We start from the raw sequence: 16,535 nt of genomic DNA, 5'->3' as shown, positions 1-16,535 counted from the left end.
TATCCTTCCAATCTCATTGCTCTCAATTATTTTCCTATTCTCCTTCTGCAGCCTCCCTCTTACTCCAATTACAGCCATCTTGCTTTTATTTGACAAAGTTACAGTTTCACGTTCCATCTCAGTTGAACAGAGGGCTTTATACATGTTCGGTTCCATATTCGGGGCGATGGTGCCGGCATGCATCTGGATTTCATAGCAGCTCAATTGTCTCCGCTAGTGTGGGCTAAGATTGGTATCTGATGAGCTCTGAAGGCTGACATGGAAACTGCGTAAATGTCAGAGGAGGAATGGTATTGATATTTATCGGTAGGTTGGACCTGAGACAACCGCTGAGCATCGGCTGCAACCTGTCACGATGTACGCACAGCATTAATCTACATCAGCTCATAAAGTACCTGTCTAATGCTTGAAGTCAGAGGATCTGGTACATAATTCACTATTAATGTGACAATAATAATGTCTCTGTTTGATATGTTGTTTAGCCTCTTGTATGATTAGGCCTATAAGTCACTCAATATATGAGAATCTAATAAAGGACTAAGAAGTAGAATGATAAATGTTACCATTCTATGGCCCAAAATCCCTCACAGAACAATAAATACATATTGTTTTGATTAATCTTGAAATGAGTTGTTAAAGTATCTTAAAACTTCAGTACAAATATTTATAACTTTATTGATAGTTTACTTGTACATTCATATTTTGTGAATCAAAAGGAAAAAAATACAAACTGTATAGTGAATCATGTTTAGGCATGCTTGCATATGAAATGATAATACTTGTGGTGGGTACAACAAATTCCATGGAGCTTAATCAAATTCAATCATCCCTGAAATGTTTGTAAACGCTGACACGCTACATTTTAGGCAAACAATGCACAACAGCCACGCATCTCCCGTTGCAAATGTAACATTTAAAAAACATATAAAAATAAATGCAAAGCCATGTCAAAATGTACACTTGTATTTCAACTATTTTTTAATTGTATAAACTTTCAGACAAAAATAATAAATAAAAGCACCCATATGTTTAATTTAAAATGGAGACATTGCTAAACAACTGTAAATGATGGTTTGAGAACAGAGAAAGTGTTGGTAAAACATTGTTTGAGGTAGACCTTACTAGGATCTGTTTCTCAATGACACAAAACATTTCCAAAACAATATCCTTTGAATTTGCAAATGTTTCAAATATAATACTTGCTAGTAGGCATTATTTATTTAGGTTGTTAAACCATGAACATGCAAATAAATGCAAGTTTAACATGTACAGGCCTAAAGAAAACTAAACTGTCTCTACAACACTGCCATGGTTTTATTGTTCCTATAACATAAATTGTAACATTTGTTAGAATCTTTGGTGGAATTTGACATAATTCTTTGTCCCATGTTAATACAATAGATTATGATAAATTATTTCAGATCATAGTTTCAATTATTAATTTCAGCATCAAACCCAGGTGCTCATGTCTACCTCAACAAGTTATTATAGTTTCCTGATGTGTACAAAACTATGTTTGAAAACCATTGCATTTCTGGGGTTATGGCACATGATTGAGGATGAGTTCGCAACATAACATAATATACAATGCTTTAGAAAAAACGGGTCTGTTTGGCAAAGAAATTCAACACACGGATTTATCAGTGCCTGAAACAAATCACTGCAAATCATTTGTTTATCTCTAACAATTAACTGCTTTTTTTCTCTCTTTTTTTCTTCATATTTACAGTATTGCACTTAAACTGCGCACAATTGCATTTCAGTTTAACTGATGCTTCCTTCATATTTTCAAAATTACAAAAAATTGCAGTTATACCCTTTATCCTTCTAAACGTTTTGTGAACGTCTCTTTTCGATGACATGATAAAACCCAAATCGGTTCCTTTTCCCACCCTCATTTAGTAAAGTAGTATCTGCTTGTAGTGCTGTTTGTAAACTCCCACATACAAGACCTGAAGTGCAAAGAATATCTTCACTTCTATTCCCAAGAAACATCACAATAAACAGAAAGAAAGAAAGCTAGAGAGAGAGAACAATGTGAGGAGAACAGCAAAAAAACATATTTTGGACTCATTCCCAGCAAAACACATTTACACTTTCCATCCTCCAAAAGCAGAAAAGTAAGGGATTAGATTAGCCCATTCCTGTCAGTCCACAGTTTAAAGGAAATCAAACCCCAATGACCTTCGACTTTGTGGATGAGAGTATATATAGTGGGAAGTTTGAATGGCAGTGATACAACAGAGTTGGGGTGTTAGGTCTGATACAACATGGCCAGGCTCCGTGATAAGTCTGCAGTCGTCCAATAGAACTCATGCACTGGGCAGCGGCAGGAAACAACACAGTGGTTACACAGAGAACATGGCCATTTCTTTTCTCTTTTTTTCTGAATTTTTTTCTTTGTCTTTTTTGTGTGTAAAGTTTAGAGCAGGTCCGATGCCTCGTGGTGTCAGTGTCTTTTCCCAAACACACAATAGTCTGTAAAGTCAACGTGACGGCATCGGCATCAGTGAGGCTCTAGTATTTGGCCCTGCTTGCCTGCTTTGCCAGTTTGCTTTGTTCTAAAGTCTCCCGGTCTGGCCTGGCCCGGCCCTGGCCCTCGGCTCAGACAGACATCCACATGTGTTTGTACGGTCCTGGACTTGTGATGTGTGCCTGGAGTGGACTGAGCCACTGGCCCCGCAGAAGTCCTGCCTGTTGGGCGAAAAGTAAAAGGTGATTTCATTGGTATTTAATTACCGTTCTCTCTACAAATGGGTGTTTTGGCAGCTGGTTTTGTGACAATTTTCTTGCTCCCCTCCTTCTTTCTCCTCCTCTTCTTCCTCCACTCATCCTCTCCCCATCTCCCTCTCCCTCTGTGTCTCTCTTTTTCTCTCTCTCTGTCTCTCTCTTTCATTCTCCCTCTCAGTGTTTTTTTTTTTTAAATGTTGTTTTGTTTAAGCTGTAAGTGTCAGACCCGATCACAGGGCTCAGTCTTGTATGAGAAGCAGGTGATTATGAGGGCGTGGGGCGAGCGGAGGGGAAGCCCGGTGGGGTCAGAGACCCAGTGCCTCGGCATGTTTTCTTGCCTTGAGTCGGAGGTCAGCGATGCTAGAGTTCTTGCTGTTGCTCTTGGCAGCCGCTGCCACGGCCGCCGCTGCAGAGGCTGAGTCCGCGAGAGAGGCGATTGGTAGTCCAAAGGGCGGGGGCGGGAACATCAGGTAGGGTGCATGCGCCGCCAGGTGAGGGTGCAGGTGATGGTGGGAGTGAGCCACGCCCTCCAACTGGAGCTGGGCCTGGACCTGCCGGACAACCAAAAACAATCCCTGGGTTAGTGAGACCCTCCCAGCCTCTCAGGCTGTGTGTGTGTGTGTGTGTGTGTGTGTGTGTGTGTGTGTGTGTGTGTGTGTGTGTGTGTGTGTGTGTGTGTGTGTGTGTGTGTGTGTGTGTGTGTGTGTGTGTGTGTGTGTGTGTGTGTGCGTCGTGTGTGCATGCATGTGTGAGAGAAGAGCCAAGGGTTTAGGTTTCACAGTTTGACACTATTTAATTCCCCTTCAAGTTCTATCCCCTCAAAGCTGTTGCTTACTCTGTGTTTTCTCAGAAAAATGTTAGGAACTGCACTCTGAGCCTTTCCCCTTTTTTCATGTCAGCTATTCTTAAAGTTAATGAATCATACATAACTTCACAGACACCACGTCCAGTTTAACAGCCTAGAAATCAAAGTCTTTCTAAGACCCTGAACAGATTTGTTTCATTCACAGTGAGATCTCCTTCATACCCTTGGAAATATGCAACGTCTTGTTATCCTGATTACGGATTCAATTGCATAAATAAATATAAATTCACGCCAAAAATATGAACGTATTTAGAGTTATAAATATTTATCCAGACATATTCCTGAGCAAAGGGAAAGTGAAAGTCATAAGGACCATAGAGTATCAGTTTGCACATTCTTGGCAATTATTTTATGAGGAGTAGGTGAAAATTAGAAATCCCTGTACTTCAGAAGGAGAGCTACGTTGCCTCTTGCCATTTCTCATGCGTTTCAAACGCCGCAAGAAGCAAGGAGAGAAGTGAAGAGCCTCGTGCTTTCTCATCCAACTCAAATAAAACTTCATTTAAGCAACGCATGGTAAATGTTTTAAGAGAGAGCTAAATGTTTCAACCAATTTAAAATGTGACGCTATTTCGACATAGCCAATAACATGGAAAATGACCGAAATTAAAGTTGTTTAACTGCGAGAGAGAATTAAAATAAACCGCAAAATATGCTTTCTTGGATGGTATTTCATTACGTATTGCTGACCAGTATTTGTACTTGCTCTGCATTGCATTGACACGAGCCACAGACACAAGCCATTGCATAAATGACCAGTAGGCCTTCCTCCATATTTTCTTTCCCAACAACTGTCACTGTTACCAAACACTCAAAAAATAGGCCTGATTCCAGATAGACGGATACTGACTTTCATAATAACAGCTAACACTCAAACAAAGAGCCTTGTTCCAAATGTATGAATGCAGACTGTCAGTGAAACACAGAAGGGAACCCCTCTTTGAGAGGGAATCTCTCAGCGTGTTGTTGTTAAGTTTGCTGGGAGGATCAGTGAAATGGAACAGGGCATGAGCTGCTACAGGCGCTACCCAGTCCCCAGCACAACAGCTGCTCAATATATGTGTGTGTTTCTGTGTGTGTGCAAGTGTGAATGCATGTGCATTTGTGTGAACATGTGTATGTGCGTATACATGCAGGGGTACATGTGTGCGTGCGTATACATGCAGGGGTACATGTGTGCTTGCATAAGTGTGTCACAGCCTGCCCTGTGCTTGTCTGTCTCAGGCCTGTAGAGGTAGTGCTCTTCTCTCAGTATGCAGGCCTCATGCCTCCCTCCCTGCCAATGCAGCTCACCACCAATATCCATCAGAGCCTTCTCCAGTCGGTGCTTTCATCATCTCTTTTATGTGCTTGCGTTGCGCAAGTGTTGGCTTAATTAGGCCCAAGCTTTTCACAGGGGTGAACAGACAACTCAACGGCCAGGCCGCAAAAACAGACCTCACCAGATCAAATGTCTCTCCAACAAACACAAACACACACACACACACACATCCCGCTCTTAACGCACCCCAAAGGTGAAAGGTGTTCCGGGGTTGAGTTGACTCTCACACACAGCCCTCCAGCTCCATAGAGTTCTCATTCACAACAGCCTTTGTAAACTACACCCTCGGACGATAGGTGTCTTTTTTAGTATAATAAGGGCATATGCACCTCTCTCCAATATCTCTCCAATATCTCTCACAGATTCGGAGATGATTGTGTAGTGTGGTTGCTTATATTTTAGGGATTAATATCAGCTATACCTTCTAAGAGACTAAAATAAAAGTAGGGTGCATTTTTATGACTGCATCAAACCTTTCAACCATGCTAACACATATAAAAACTATGGCTTGTTGTCAGTTAACCTCCTTAAGAGTCTGTTGACGCACCCATGCGTCAATCTAAGTAACACAATAAAAAAAATCCTCATCAAAATCCGTCACTTTAAGATAGAGATATCTGGTTTTTGCATGGGCTGCGTCTCAATCCACCACATCCGCCTATGTCGCCCTTCCGCATCTGCGGTGATAGGTGGCTGAGCTACAGCGGTGTTTGGCAGACCATGACACATCCTAAATAGCAGAAAGGGGAGACTCTCACGAACACGATGGTGTTCTCCGTTTTGCTCTACGACCCCCACAAGTGTCATGGGACTCATCAGAAGGTCACCAGTGCCAGTTTTTTTTTAAATGAATGGAAGTATTGGAGGCAGTTTTGTGCCAACAAAACAGGGGGTTAAATATGTGTCTAAAAAAACACAAACATTTCCTGAGTTTTCTTATATCTCCACCTCCAAACCTTATTCTTTATGATTTATTTTTTACTGTCTTTTTTGCCATTTATGAATGTGTTATTCAATGTGTTTCTATGGGCTATAGTAGTAAAGGCCAAATTCAATATTTTTTCAAAACAAAAATATATATTTATTTTTATATACCTAAAGGGGTCCTAAAATTCAAAATGACCTTCTTAAATCAATTCCATATGTTAGTTTAATAGAATCCCCCCCAATGGCTCAGACTTTCAGAGGTTAATTGATGTTGAATATTAACTTTTACTTGTGCACAATCACTCACTTGCATGCCTGCATTTCATCAGTAAATATTTCACATAGGATTCATGTCATGAAAAAGAGAAAACAACATACCTGTTGAAAAGGCATCCGTAGAGCTCCCATGTTGACATATGGCGCTACTCTGCAGGCATCCAGATGACTGGCAATTCCCAGAGTGACACCTGGAAAGTATGAAGAGGTGTCTGTCAGACAGTGAGACAGTTAAGTTTGAGTATAAGGCTGATATGGTTGGTCAAAGGTTACAAGATGACATTTTACATTTTACATTTTGCACGTGATTAATCAAACATAATACAGTACATGCACATGAAGGTTGATTAACTTTACAGGCTAGAGCATAGGCCTACATAATTATTGTAAGAAATGTGTGATGTAATGTACTAGCAAACAATTTAGTAAACATTTGCAAGTGTAAAATGACAAGTATAATAATCATCACAACATAAATAATAAAAAATACAAGTAGATGGATAATAAATAGAATTTACCTTTATGCATCTGGTTTTCTTGTTTTCGACATTTCGCTCTTCTGTTTTGAAACCAAACCTGGAAACCACAATTTTAAACAGTGAATGAGGGTATTGTGGAATATTCATGTTGGGGAAGCAACTCTGAAAATATATTTTACCAAGCTACCAATTACTTCATACTGGAAGAAGTTAAGCTACACTAAGAAAAATATAGTTGAATTAAGTAAAGTTACTTTGGAAAAGTAGTTCACCACATCCAAACTTCTTTGGGAAAGTCATCATATGTAAATCTGAAATGTTATAGACTACAAATTGCAAAAACAGAACACGTATGGGTCATATGTTACCATAATGTGTAACTTAGCCTATTAAACACAAACACAATGTTTTAAGTGAAAATGAGGCAGGTCTGATGCCGAAAAAGAAAGGAAACTATTGCCTACCTCACCCATATTTTATTGCATTTTTTTCAACAACAAAAAGTAGTGTAGTTCTAGTAGCCTAGTAAGTTATACCGCGACATTGGAGCGTTGAACTAGTAACCGAAAGGTTGCAAGATCGAATCCCCGAGCTGACAATGTAAAAATCTGTCTTTCTGCCCCTGAACAAGGTAGTTAACCCACTGTTCCTAGGCCGTCATTAAAAATAAGAATTTGTTCTGACCTGCCTAGTTAAATAAAGGTAAAATAAACATGACAAAAACGTTAACTACTGAAAACGCTACCTTGATTTGAATTTAGTTCAACTACCACCAAGCTACTGTAAAATGCAGTTAATGTACTCCCCAACACTCCCCAACACCGAGAATGTCGATGATGACATTACTGCTCACAAAAGTAGCCTATAAACCTATACTGTTTTAATCATGAATTACAACTGAAATAATTGCCTACACTATTATAGATCATATAAGATCGAATATATTATCTATAATAGTCTAAAATAATATACAGCATATCGTCACAAAATGTATGGCTTAACAATATTTATTGATAGGCCTACTCCAATTTACGTAGGCCTATGTGCTTAAAAAACGGGGCCAAAAAGGTCCCTTTACTCCGTCTAATCTACTAGGCCCTTTTGCTCTCCAGGTTACGGAAGCAGCATAGCCTATTATTAATTATCATCAACCTAATTTCCCTCCACGAATCCATTATCTCCTCTCCCCTCCGACCCCAGTAATGATTATAATTTACAGTAGCCGAATTAGCGACTAGAGAACCACAAAGGGCACCTTAATTACTCAAGGTGCTGCAGCCATTTTAACGCGTGTGGATTGGACTGTAATAATACGTTTGTCGATAAAGTATGCATTATTGACATAGCATGTCCACAGATGATTTGCCCCAACTCTCCCTCCGTCACATAGCCTATTGGAAACAAATGTTTGTTTAATGTCGTTTTTAGAAGATCTTTATTCAGGATTAGGCTATTATTGGCCTATTATTACCCTGTTTCCTATTATTATTGTTATTATTATTAAGCCTATATGGCTATATCATTATTCGTATAGCCTACTGCTAAATGTATTATTTAATTGTTTTAGGTTATATCACGAGGTGTATTTAATTACTTTACTTTTTAATCACTGATGTTGTTGTCTCTTAAAGGTCTATACTGACACAAAATAAAATAAAAACATATATATATATATATATATATATATATATATATATATATATTACAGCTATATATATTACGTGCCAGAATGCTAAGTAAAGTGAACTACACTGGTTGCGACAGTTATTTCTTCATTAAGGACCACTCAATGATGCGCTATACAAACGCCCTAATCTCGTTTCCTTTAGATTTTTATTAGAGACAGTGAATAATGACATTTAATTTAGCTCTGTACCAGAAACCCAGATATATTAGTCGTAATAGAATTACTGCACGCTCCTCACCAAGCTCTCATAACTTTCAATTAGATTCCTCAGCTGCGCGCGACATGGGGCTTCTGTTCCGACGCCTAAGTGCAGGTTAATACCCTTCTATCTACCACAAGCCTTACAATTTACTTATGATAGATTTGAGGGTTTCAAATCGAAAAACGGTCGGCTGCGACATGGATTTTAATGGTGTGTGATTTTAACCCTCACGGCCCATTTCAGTCTATATGCATTATTGTTGTAAATATTGGGTAAATATTTCTCCCATTGCGTTTTAACAGGTAAATGCTTTCTTCCTGTCTTACCACAATTTGATTTTGTCCATGTTTAAAATGACTTTTTTTTCATGTCACGCTTGCAAGCTGTCACACGGTGCAGACTTCTAATATTAGGCTACTTAGTACTCCGATTAGATCTCGGAACATGAGGTGTGCCACCGACTGAGTTCCAGCAGAATTGAATTATTTCTAATCCATTTTTATGGGAACAATATATCAAGCCAATGGCACATATTACAAAGACAACGCGGGGGGAAATGAGGTGACTGACATACGACGGTGTCCCCTGAAGCACTCGTACAATCTCTTCATTAATTTTTATGATGTGGTAAGATCTTTCCGAAGCGCATAAGCAATTTTTCTTCTACAATAATCTGCCAGGAGTGAGGAGACGGGTTCAAATTCATCCAATGTCACTTGAGCAACTATGATGTGGCAAAGGCTATAGGAGTCATTTTATTTGTTGAAAAGCAACAGTATTTTGGTCATGTAAAAAAATTGACCAATGTTATCATGATATACATTTCTTTGATAATGGATAGTGTTACATTGCAAAAACAATCATTAAAAAATCAACAGTAACCAGTAGGCTTGCAGTATTATTAGTATTATTATTAGCAGCAGCAGCAGCAGTAGTAGTAGTAGTAGTAGTAGTAGTAGTAGTAGTAGTAGTAGTAGTAGTAGTAGTAGTAGTAGTATTAGTAGTAGTGGTAGTGGTAGTAGTAGTATTGTTCTTGCACTATTATTGCACTTGATACCTAAAGTTAATTTAAAAAATATTGTCAAACAAATCTCACCGAGGTCGTGAGGTCAATCTGTCTAATATCGATCTAATAAATAAACTCGTGTGGCTTTCACCATGTCGACACAGTCATATTTGCGCAGTTTGTTGCATCTAATATTTCATGATATGTTTGTCTCATTGCATCATAAAAACAGCTCACTCAACACGTTTTCTCTGGAGTGTGTAACATCTCGGTATAACTGAGCCTTGACAACAGGCAGGGCGGACCAAAATAATGGTAGGCCTACATAGCTCATGAAAATTAAACAGAACCAGTGATGTTTTATCAAACGGGTGAATAAATAATATTCAAACGTAAGCCTCAACGCTATCTCATTTTGACGGTACTGTTTTAAATCATCCCTGAATATTTTTTTTTTTTTTTACACATGCACATAATAGAAGAGATAAATGCCAAAGCGTGCACCTAAACGTGTTTAAACGTGTTTTTTTAAAGACGCTATTCCACGACGAATTCTCGCTATTCTACCCCAAACCTGACACGTTAACAATTTGATTTATTTCAAAATATTTCCTTTTGGCAATAGGACACCATCATTTGTTTTAGTAAATGTAGGCTATCTAAAAAATATAAATGTGTATAGCCACATAGTTTTTAAAGGCACCTTATCAATACGGTCTGTAGGTTATTTCCTTGCAAGTGTTGACTCTATAGCCTTCTGAAAAGTGTTTCATTTGTGAGCATACATCATTACTGATCTAGGCCTTACATGCATTTTATCCATGTTATTCCGCACCGCGAATTTCAGTCATCTTCTTGCGTCACCCACTTTGACTCCAGCCTCTGTCACTGGATGTCTCAATCTGGCAACCTCTCACACGTTGTTTTCAAAACAATCCTTGATGCTTTCAGCTTAAAAACTCAACCTATTTAGATCCATATTTTGTTTATAAAATCAAATCAAATAAAAAAGAATGCATCTAAGGGACAGCCCTATCTAGAGTTTTGCCCAAAACCTTTAGGGTTATGCTTTTCACTTTCAGTTGATGGAGACGGGGGAGTTACCTGCACTCTCGCCTCTGACAGTCCCAACCTCTGGCTCAGCTCTTCCCGCATGAAGGCGTCGGGGTAGTGCGTCTCGTCGAACAGGCGCTCCAGCTCGTTGAGCTGCTCCAGGGTAAAGTTTGTCCTGCTCCGCCGCTGCTTCAGCTTGCTCTGTGCGTCCTCGTCCTCCGACTTTACGTCCTCCTTCTTCTCTTTGCACTCATATATCCCTGCGTGAATACACACACAACGTTTTAAAAATACACTACATCTCTACATCAAACACAAAAAACTCTCAAACACCTGCAACTACAGCTTGGCTTTACACACACACACACACACACACACACACACACACACACACACACACACACACACACACACACACACGGCCGTGTATATAGTGTAGCTTATATTCATTTAGCGGAATACATAGTATGTGTTATGCTAGCCAGCCAGAGACGGTAAACCAAACATGATAAACAAGTTCGATCTCTATTGGTGAAAATACAGGCCTGCAAACGTACAAAACCACATGCCGGTCATTGCACTGTGGGTTTACTATAATGACAGTTATTCACACACATACATATTGATATATTCGACCATAAAATCCTGTCATAATTAGGCCTTATAATTTCCTTAGTGGTATTTGCCTACAGTCTGCACATGGATCCTTCATTTGAAGAAATGACCTTCTGAAAACGCCACAATTTCCACTGGACAATCTGAAACTGCACGGTGATAGCAAACAATTGTAGTTTATTAATGTGACTTTTATTTTGGAACACTATACGTGTTATATATTGTTAATTGTTTTATCAAATACAGTAAATTGTAAAACCTTTAGATATAAAATAGTAAGCCTATATACAAATTATTTATCGGGTTATTTCAATGGTTGGTATAATAAGCCTACACACAGAAAAATATATCCACGGTAGTTGATCGTTACAAACGTATAAATAGCTTAAATATTTCATAAGGTTAACGTGTTGCGTAAAAGACAGTTATTTTCAGATAGGATTATATAATGTGTTTAAGATTCTCATAACATTATTACCGGGGCTAAAGTCTTGATACATCATTATTACTATCATCTAACAATTGTTTTCCATCGTCATTAGACGGACCAATTGTTGTGCTATACAACAACGTAAACGTCTTAACACTGCTATTACAGTGCAAGAGCATACATCCAACTTCGATGTGCACGGCTTCATTTTGTGTAGGAATTTTTTTCTTCTTCTGTTATGTCACGAAAATGCGAGCAAGAAACACTTCACACAGTCAAAATAATTTATGGTCCAATGAACGAGAGTTTAAAAAACAAAGTATAAGCTACTGTATGCTGACGGGCAGAATGCAAGTACCACTCCTATTAATTGTACAGTGGAAACATAGAATTCGGCCTATCATTGTGCATATCATCGCCATCGATACGATATTATGCAACGATATGATGTGTTAATAAATACAGTGATCAACTTCATTAGCTTCATTAGTTTGGACCACTGCTTTTCACTGCAAAACACATGCCAGCGGGCCTATTATAGAGAACAGTTTTTCGAAGAATCTGCACATTATAACGACGTGAACTTAACGATAAAAAAATAAATAAACAGTAACTGCAATAATTGAAATGTTTTCGTTATAGTTTTGACGTTGTAAATGTTTTGGCCACCACGTATTTTTGTACTTTTACAATCGGTGCACCGAAAGTAATCGTGAAACCCAAGGGCTTGGTTCGTGTAAAAATGCAATGCATCTAGGACATTCACGCTACACCACTCGAACGGGTGGATAGAAACGTACCTTCCGTGGCCCGTGAAACGTTAAACTCCTTCAGTTTTTCTTTCTCTAGCTCTACGTGCTCCTTGAATAGATGTACTGGACAGTGGTTGCTGCCTTCCGTTATGTCCTGTAGACTTGTCTCCGAGTTCCCCAGCTCCCTAGCCCGCGCCAAGCCACTCTCCAAAACTTCCCTGTACGTGATACTCTCCTTACTGCTCTCCTTGGTTTTCTGGTCGAAAGATTTCGAGACGAACGCCGTAAGTTCTTCCATGGCCGTTCAGTGGTCCTGAGCACGGAGCCCCACTTTAAAATGACCTATTTAACGTTAGTTGTCAGCTCTTTGCGCGCTCGGTCGTAAAAAGAAGCGATATTGGGGGTGGAGAAGAGGTGAGATCACTCCTGCTGTTATGACTGTGTTTTTGAGAGCACACTATTTATACACCGCCACCTCAGCCCAGCCCCCACCTCTGCGTCTTGGGCAATTATGGGCTGCTCGACTTATCTGAATTCAACTTTCAGCAGCTTTTCCAGAAATCAATGCTTCGACGGAGGCAGTTAATTGAATTAGGGGTCATTAAAATGCCTACAGTACCTTATGGTGAAATGAGTGGGAAATCTGTAGGCTATTAATTCATTCGGCGATAATTTCATTAACGTGATTATGAGATATGAATACAGAGTGGCTGGGTTTGCTCCTCCTGGTGTTGCTATTTGTTTGAGTTGACAACTAAGAATTTAAAGCACATAGGTGGTCTAACAACATAATCCGATAGAAACAACTCGCCCTACATTGATCAAATATTACATTTTAGTGTTGTTTTTTTTAAAAGTGGAAAACATTTGCAATAGGCTAGTGATGATGTAGCCTGTCAGATAATGTCAATAACGGTGGTCTATGATTCGAGTACAATTAGGCTACGCATGTCATTTCTCGAGAGGGAGAATTAGCTTAACTAAGTATGAAGCCTAATTATTTTTGTTTCGCAGGTGTGAATCATGTGACAATACTTGGAAAGAGGCCACAGTCCACACATTTTCTGAGATTGTAAATTACTTTGAAATATTGCAAATAAATCGAATGCCAATTATTATAAATATAATTTCCTTAATAATAATCTAATGATAAGTGACCAATACCGGTTTATGACGTTTTTATCTCATAAAATAGTGAGTAAATATTCACGATTAAATGCGTCTATTATTCGTTTTTTTGTATGCATAAAAATATGATAGAAAGTAGACTAACATTACACCATAAATGTTCACTATAATATAGGCGTATATACTGCTAATCCAATAGAACAAATCTCAGTGAATGTGACAAGTAGGCCTACAGATTTTGTTCATAATTCATATCATTCAAACACCTCTGGGAGTGCTCTAAATGTTAAACTGGACTTATCATAAAATAAAATACATTGATAATCAATACAATTAGGCTGCAAGTGGTGGAAAATGTTCGCTGATTTATATCTAGGATTTTCATGGAAATACATGTAGGCTATAATAGCTGAACATTATCTAAAACGCATGCATCGGTCCAGCTCAGAAACACAAAAGGCCGAGAGAAGAGAGCTGTCTCTGGGGTATTCTACCCGGAGCGCCCCGGCAGTGTGAAAGCACTCAGTAAAGCTGTGCTCTCTAATGACGTGTTTTGATATCTTTCCATTTATCACAAAACCCGTCTCGCAGCGACTGACGCGCGCGGGCTGAGCGACTTTCCCTCGTGCGATGAACTGTGCCCTTTGTTGTTAATGGACGTACATTTAATGGACGTAAATCCTCCTCATGACACACATCTGTGTTCAGAATCGAGTGCCTCGTTAATGTCTCCATATAGAATAATTTGACTTGTACAGGGCTGTGCATGTGTGGTCAATAACTAGATAAATCCTACTTGGTCTCCGTAACCATAGCACTAACTTATTCTGGGATGAATACCCATCACAACCCATTATTCAAATCATGGCGATATTGGTTGATATCTTCAATCATAGGCCTATTTCATTTTGTGTCCATGGTTCAACAGAGAGCAACAACTACTAGGTGGTACAGGTGAGGGCACCATGGCTGTTTTAGAGGTTACCAAACCCCCACTAAAGGAGCTCTATATAATTAATATCATTCAAATGGTCTATAACTATATATTAATTGTAGACTTGTTTAATGAAAACATCATCATTTATTTAGATAGTGAAATATGAATATTTAGGATGAAAATATCGAAAAGTAATGTTGTAAATGTAATGTAAAACAACAACAACTATTGTGACATAGCCTATTTGGAAACGCCAGTCTTTTCATCTGACATGCATTTCAAACTATGGTGTTCTCTTCATCAGCACAATCTTAATTGTGAAACTTCAAAGTGTTTCTTTTTTTTTCTAAACGTTTGAAAATTAGCGAGTGCAGTCCAATTGACGTGGAGTATCCACATGTGGTGCCCAATCAACAACAAGCTCGAGGGTATCGGAATACACCAGGGCAAATCGAAGAGTGATGTTCTATATGCAGCAGAGCTCATGTTGCCATAGTTTAGCGGCGAAACATCCTTAAAGGGGCACGAATCATATTCCCCCCTTCTCCATATATCTCAAACATTTTCAACACCCCTCCCACCCTGTCTGTCTCAGTAGTTCTTAATACGGTATTTTATTTCTGTAGCGTGGCAATGAGTATCCGAGAAAAGTCAGAAGAGTCATTCATCTAATACTGTAGCCAGCTGAACGGTTATGTGGCCTTTTGTAACTGAGTAAAATGACTTTCCTGATAACAAGTGTTGCTTTGCCATATTTGTAGGCACACATTTATCTCCATTTAGCCTACTGATTCTGTTTACTATGCCTGCATTATATTGTCAACGAACACAAACATATATTATTATTATTATTGTTGTTGTTGTTGATGATGTTATCATTAGCAAATTCCTAATACTAATCCGTTTTGTTGGGCACATTATTCTGTTCAAAACAGAAGAGAAGGGGATACAACATAAATCAAACTGGCTGAAATAGAAAATATATTATTGTTGAAATTTTACGATATTCAAAATAGAATAAGTTGATAAATAAAATACAAAGAATCATCCATCTGTTTTCGTCATTTCATAATTTTCACATAAATTGATGCAAAACATCTAAATCTCGAAACTGGACATTTATCTGTGTCCTGAGGAAGTCGGGAAATCAAAACCGGCCACTAGGGGCAACAGTGAGCACTATTACCATCAAATGGATGGGGTGGTGGATGGGTGTAATCCAATGACTCTGGATCAATCCTAAAGTTGATTATTAATCAATCCCAGTTGTGGACACTGATTTTTCTTAATCCTATGACTCTAGATCAGTAGGTTGTGTGTTCGATCCCAGTTGTGGACACTGGTTTTTTATTTATGGTTTTAACTCTACCCCAAACCCAGTCGTGTTCGATTAATCTGATGACTCTGGATCAGAAAGTTACATTTTTGACACTGTTTTTTTTTATAGCTCTACCAACTGCATTTCTGTATTTTAAAGTGTATTTATCTTGAAAACTTGGGTGCTGACGTTCAACATATTTTGGGACTATATCAACAATGGACTAATGAAACAAATACCAAAATATCGTTTTTGGGTGGAATTTTCTTTTAGCACTCAACTTCAAAATTTGGAGAAATGGAACATACAGAGCAGCAGGAGCAACAAAAACACTTCAAAATGTAATGTTTGGAGCAACATTGACATTTGATGTTTGGAGAGTGTGGATGAAGACTGTGAGAGCTTTTTGAGAAATATGCTTGAGGTAGCCTAGTTATCATGTTTGCCACAAAATTCGTAAGATAGCCTATACCGCAGATGTTTGGCTGAAAACAGCCTTATCTACTCTTTTATTTTGAATTCCAACCACATGTATGAATTTGAAATCTCTGCGGGGAGTGTAAAAATAATTAGTTGTCTTCTCCTTATAAGTGTCAGTATTACCCCCTCTATTTAGTTGGCATTGGGAAAGGCAGGTTGGATAATCATTTCAGCATCTTTGACCAATCCGGGCTCCTCTACAGCAAAGCAGCCTACTAGGACCAAGTTCTACTGTCAAGTAATTTTCACCAATGGAGGGCTAAAAGTGAGGAATCTACATCTTTTTCATAATGGAGTCAGCCTTCAGGGTATTATTTAGCCCACAGTAT

The 16,535-nt window shown here is 38.6% G+C and overlaps 1 protein-coding gene across 3 annotated transcripts; it reads right to left on the bottom strand.

Annotated features, from left to right (window-relative positions):
* Positions 1-655: 655 nt before the first annotated feature.
* On the bottom strand, positions 656-12,876 carry LOC115156220 (short stature homeobox protein). Of its 3 annotated transcripts, none has more exons than XM_029703637.1 (6): positions 12,392-12,876; positions 10,598-10,806; positions 6,638-6,695; positions 6,222-6,331; positions 3,069-3,281; positions 656-2,694 (listed from the first exon to the last, which is right to left on the bottom strand). In XM_029703637.1, the coding sequence occupies exons 1-6, from the start codon at positions 12,639-12,641 to the stop codon at positions 2,605-2,607; spliced, it is 930 nt and encodes a 309-aa protein (XP_029559497.1). In that variant the 5' UTR covers positions 12,642-12,876; the 3' UTR covers positions 656-2,604. The 3 variants fall into 3 exon arrangements, with proteins under 3 accessions (XP_029559497.1, XP_029559498.1, XP_029559499.1); XM_029703638.1 differs by having other exon boundaries at positions 6,222-6,310; XM_029703639.1 differs by lacking the exon at positions 656-2,694 and having other exon boundaries at positions 2,879-3,281.
* Between the last annotated feature and the right edge of the window lie 3,659 nt (positions 12,877-16,535).

This window comes from Salmo trutta, chromosome 20 (genome assembly GCF_901001165.1).
Source record: "Salmo trutta chromosome 20, fSalTru1.1, whole genome shotgun sequence".
NCBI lineage: Eukaryota > Metazoa > Chordata > Actinopteri > Salmoniformes > Salmonidae > Salmo > Salmo trutta.
The sequence above is the reverse complement of the archived record's forward strand: the minus strand, read 5'-3'. Positions and strand labels throughout refer to the sequence as shown.

Bases quoted from the DNA above. Each gene is read 5' to 3' on its own strand.
- LOC115156220 (XM_029703637.1), bottom strand. From the start codon at position 12,641: ATGGAAGAACTTACGGCGTTCGTCTCGAAATCTTTCGACCAGAAAACC. The intron at 6,332-6,637 runs GTAAATTCTATT...ACTGTCTGACAG, and splicing joins AGAAAACCAGATGCATAAAG to ACACCTCTTCATACTTTCCA. The intron at 2,695-3,068 runs GCAAGAAAACAT...TTCGCCCAACAG, and splicing joins TCGCTGACCTCCGACTCAAG to GCAGGACTTCTGCGGGGCCA.